This window comes from Trifolium pratense, linkage group LG5, assembly GCF_020283565.1.
Source record: "Trifolium pratense cultivar HEN17-A07 linkage group LG5, ARS_RC_1.1, whole genome shotgun sequence".
In the NCBI taxonomy this organism is placed as follows: domain Eukaryota; kingdom Viridiplantae; phylum Streptophyta; class Magnoliopsida; order Fabales; family Fabaceae; genus Trifolium; species Trifolium pratense.
Window position 1 is genome coordinate 7,522,821 of NC_060063.1, and position 5,010 is coordinate 7,527,830.

At 39.0% G+C, this 5,010-nt stretch overlaps 1 protein-coding gene across 1 annotated transcript; it reads left to right on the plus strand.

The window, feature by feature from the left end:
• Positions 1-809: 809 nt before the first annotated feature.
• LOC123885968 lies at positions 810-2,786 on the plus strand. The gene is made up of 4 exons (XM_045935306.1): positions 810-1,023; positions 1,094-1,392; positions 1,596-2,379; positions 2,467-2,786. The coding sequence occupies exons 1-4, from the start codon at positions 810-812 to the stop codon at positions 2,784-2,786; spliced, it is 1,617 nt and encodes a 538-aa protein (XP_045791262.1).
• The last annotated feature ends 2,224 nt before the right edge of the window (positions 2,787-5,010 follow it).

Below are 5,010 nucleotides of genomic sequence, written 5' to 3' on the forward strand. Positions count from 1 at the left end.
TGAGTAATTATTGGGTGGTAGAGGACAATTTAAGTGGATGAATAAATCTACATAAATGCCTAATCAATTGAAATAATAGTAATTGAATGACATATCTTCATTTGTTAATACACTGGAATAAAAGTGGGGTGAGATACATGTAAACTCTAGGAATGGTTCATTGGGGGGAACGTGTGAAAGAAAATCAATTATCAATAATCTCGACTTAGTTAAAATTAAGACTAATATGCAGTTAATTTCAAAACTCACAAATTAGTCAAATAACAATAACAATTATAGTAACTATTATCTCATCAAATACTAAAGTAAAATAAGAAAATGGAATATAAAATAATTACTTATATAGATTTTATTAATCAAATAACAAATCAATAAAATGTATGTATAAAATATTGGGTGGTTACAACATTCGTCATCATTTCATCAGGGATTTGGTAGAAGAAAATATTGTAAAATTGGAACATGTAGTTACTGAGGAACAGGTGGCTGACATATTCACCAAAGCATTGGATGCTAATCAGTTTGAAAGGCTTAGGGGCAAATTAGAAATTTGCCTGCATGAGGAGTTATAGCAGTTAAAGAATTGTGTGCGCACAACCGTTTTGTTCTCCCACCTTCTACTATTGGCACACGTAAATCAAGGAAAGACAGAAAAAACTTTCCATAACTTCCCACTCACACGCTACTATCTCTCCTTTCATCATAACTTCTACATCAAATCTTCAACTTCCCCAAATTTACTCTCTACTCTATGCGATCTCAAATTCTCATACTCCAACATCAAAAACCTCAAAAACCCTTCTACAATCATGTCTCAAACTTTCGGCTCTGCTCAGATCAAGAACAAAGGTGCTGAAGTTGTGAAAACAAGATCCAAATCGAGGAAAGAAGAACCAACTGCTGTGATAGATGCAACACCCATATCGAGCATCCCCGCAACTGCTTCAAAGAAGAAGAAATCAATCAAATCAACTACAAAAGTAAGTGAATCGTCTCCCTCTGTCTCCATTAAGTCTGGTACTGGTAAAACGAAAAAGAGGAAACCCCAATCACCTGTAAAAAGGGGGTTTAGTATGACTAATTTGTATCTAAGTGAAAACCCATTTGGAACTGCTAATGCGAAATCGCATGTTGACGCCTCCGTCAAAACTGCGAATGTTGAGTCGTCCAGTAAAGCTATCAATGATTGCTCTAAGTCTGAAGCCTGAGAAAGTGGCAACACCTACTGATGCCACTGCTGATGCTGTTGATAATCCTGAGAAGAAAACAAACAGTATCCCTGATGCTGCACAGGATGTTGAGTCACCTACAGATATGACTGATGTTGCAAAGGATGTTGAAGCATCCAAAGAAGTCTCCAGCCCAAATTTGTCACTGCCATTAAGTCGTTTGGTAGTGGTTCTGATTCTGAGGCTTCCACTGAAGAGGAAGTTAATAAAAATGAAAGTACTCCTGAAGATGTGGCTGATTCTGAGACTGAGAATGAAGAAGAAAAGGCTGTAACTGATGATGATGTGGAGAACTCTGAGAGGACCACCAATGAAGATCAAACCATGGTGGATCTAGATGAAATTGTCTCTGAATAAGATCATCAGCCTCCTCCTGCTCCGAAAGGTATTGGTAGGAGACTTAGAAGCAGGACTACAAAGCCTGCACATGCTGTTGATACTACCCCTGCTGTCACCAAGAAAACTAAGGACTCAGCCTTGAAGCCTGTCAAGTTTGGTCCTAAGAAAAGCTGGAGTAAGTTTGTGCCTCCTCCTGAGAAGAAGAAAAATGTGCTGAAAAGGAAGAGTGCACCATCTAGTGACTCTGACTTTGAAGCTGAGAAGGATGCCTCAAGCATTAAGCCTCCTGCGAAGAAGGCTATGTCTGCTAAGAAGGTCATGCCTCAAGCTGCTACCCCTGACATTGAAGATTTTCCCTGTGACAATGTTTCCTTTCATCTTCCATCTTATGCTCAAAGATGGGGCATCATCTGCAAGAGAAGACTGGCTCTGGAAAGGGAATTAGGCAAGGACATCCTAGAATGTGAAGAGGTTGTCAACTTGATCAACGATGCTGGGTTGATCAAGACTTTGTGGGGCTTAGGGTCCTGCTATGAGAAGCTGGTAAGGGAGTTTATTGTCAATATCTCAGCAGGCTGTGACAATCCCTTAGACAAAGAATTTCAGAAGGTGTTTGTACGAGGAAAATGTGTGGAATTCTCCCCAAGTGTGATCAATAAGGTCTTGGGTAATTTTGATGAACCTCATCCTGACTTTGAGGTGTCTGACAATGTTGTCTGCAAGACCATCACAGCCAACAAGGTGAAGACTTGGCCAAAGAAGGAAAAGGTACCTGCAGTGAAGCTAACCCAAAAGTATGCCATCCTGAATCGTATTGCCTTTGTAAAATAGGTTCCCACTACGCACTCCTCTGATATTGCAACAAACCTGGGTAAGCTTATTTATATGATTGGTACAGGTACAAAGTTTAATGCTGGTCAGTATATTTTTAATCAAGTTGTGCAGCATGTTAAGACCTCAATCACCAAGCAACCCATTGCTTTTCCAACGTTGCTTTGTGATATCATATTTTCCCAACACCCTAGCATAAGGCATGAGGGTGAATCTGCTAAGAAAAGGGCATCTCCCCTAGCTGTTCATCAGAAGTTGCACAGTAAACAACATGCTCCAAACATTGCTGGACCATCCAAGGCTGCTGCTGATACTCCTATGACAAGGAAGGAGATGATAGTTGTGCTGGAAGCAAATTGCAAGGAGCTGGATGAAAAGAAGCTGTAATTTGATAGAATGATTCATGCTCTGAGGGTTGAAGAGGCTACAGCTGAAGCAGCTGGTGCAGATAATGATGATGCAAGTGCTGAAGAAGAGGAAGTTGAGTCAGATGCTGAAGAGGAAGGAAGTGATTCCTCATAAAGTACTTCTGTGTATTTTTCTCTTTCTTTTTGGATTTATTTTCCAGTTTGTGTGTTCAGCCCTGAATTTGGCACCTAGTGTGCATGGTCTGTAATATTTTTCAGGTATTCTCTGCACTTTATGTTCTGGTACTCTCTGCACTTCTTCTGGATATTTTTTATGAAGACCCTATTTGTCTAATTTGTGGCTAAAAGGGGGGAGTAGTTGTATATGTGATATATTTTGATGTGATGTGCCACTGGATGTTGAAGCATCCCTAATGTGCTACCAGACGCGTTTACAGTAGATGTGCTATCAGATGTTGGATCATCTGAAAGGTAGTTTTTCGTGCAAACGATGAGGGGGAGTAATAGTCCTACTGTATTATGCCTGTAATTATCCATTATGCACGAACTGAGGGGGAGTAAGATTAATTGATTAAATGTTTTACTCGTCTCTGATATTGAGGGGGAGCAATATCATTCTGCTCTACGTATAATGTGCTAATGCGTGTTGAAGCATCATCTGATACCTAAGAATTTATTTTTCTCAGCTTTGAGAGAATTTATTTTTCCCAGTGTTTCTTTTTATGAGAATCTTATTCTCTCCATTGGCATATTCCTGTGAGGCTAGTTGTGTTCACTATTCCGCTGTTGCATGCCTCTGTTGTTCTATTTTGATACTCCTATTATTATTTTCTATTTTCATCTGAGGAGCTATTGAAAGAAGCATTTGAAGATGCTCTACTTTACTTCATGACTGTGTGCTTATGTTGATTTGAAGAAAGGTAGATTATGTACCTCTCTAGAACGGTTGAAATGATCTTAGGTTGTTTTAGCCAAAAATTGCCAAAGGGGGAGATTGTTGGCGTTTTATGATTGGCCTCATTTTGCTAAAACAAATGACCAAACTAGATGTGAAACTACATGCTTCCATCATCCAGTACAAGCAAGATGTTGCATAGAATGCTTCAACATTGGATACCACATCCAATGGGCGGGGCCTGTTACATTGTGATCTCGCGCCTTTTCTATTTATGGAATCCACGTGACTTTTACTTGTGCGCCAAGTAGCGCCGTTCCTTACGGTTCAAAAGGCGGCCATGACCTAGTTTTGTTTGCTAATCAAATCATCCATTTAAGGAAACACAACATTTGTTCGAAGTATATTTCTTGAAGGAACTTTTGATCCTGCTGAGTTTTCGAAGCCCAATTCAAGACCCAGCCCATGCTAGCGCAGGTTATTTAAAGGAAGCTGACACCATTGTTCAAATCACTGAAACCATATTTGTGTTTTACAAAGCGTGAGTTTAGGGTTTTAGTATTGTGTCATTGTGTTCATATTCTTGTGTTAATTTGATGCAAGATTAAGAACTGTGTGTCATTGTGTTGTAATATCTCTGGAGCTTCAAAGCAAGGAGATAGTGTGTGTAAACCATTCCAAAGCTTTGAAGTACGGAAGTGGTGAGTATTTTATGAAGTGTGTCTTCACCTGTTAAAAGTAATAGTGTACGATCACAGTGGCTCTGGTCAAGAGGAGGTGAGCGGAGGTTCTCATACCTAGGTGTCTCTTAGGTAGAATATAGCACGGGTGGTGATTAGGTGAGAAGTCTTAAACAAGTTGTTTATTGAGGGCTTCAAACTAATACTATCATAGTGGATTCACTCCTGGATTGGTATCCCCCAGAGTAGGCTTATGCTGAACTGGGTTAACAAATAACTGTGTTATTTAGTTTTCTATTTGTTACGCTTATTGTTCATTTCGTATGCGCCGTTAGATGTTGAATCATCTGATCAAGCATTAAAACTGTGTTACAGTGTTGAAGCATCAGGTTCAACATCGAAACACTACTGTGCCAGAATTTCACATATACTTGCATGGAGAACATTCATAATGCATTCAAGATTTCAAGATAATTCAATCAATCACATAATAACATTGCATAAAGATATTCAAGCTTATTATGATGCAAATATTATAAAATTCAGAAGTGTATCTCATTTGATGGATTTTCTCACATGATGAGATTCAATAATGCGAGCATCTTTAATTATTTTGATAATCCTCGCATTTGATGGATTTCCTCACATGAAACTTAATTATCGCTAAC

Bases quoted from the DNA above. Each gene is read 5' to 3' on its own strand.
- LOC123885968 (XM_045935306.1), top strand. From the start codon at position 810: ATGTCTCAAACTTTCGGCTCTGCTCAGATCAAGAACAAAGGTGCTGAA. The intron at 1,024-1,093 runs GTAAAACGAAAA...TTTGTATCTAAG, and splicing joins CTCCATTAAGTCTGGTACTG to TGAAAACCCATTTGGAACTG. The intron at 2,380-2,466 runs GTATTGCCTTTG...TGATTGGTACAG, and splicing joins AAAGTATGCCATCCTGAATC to GTACAAAGTTTAATGCTGGT.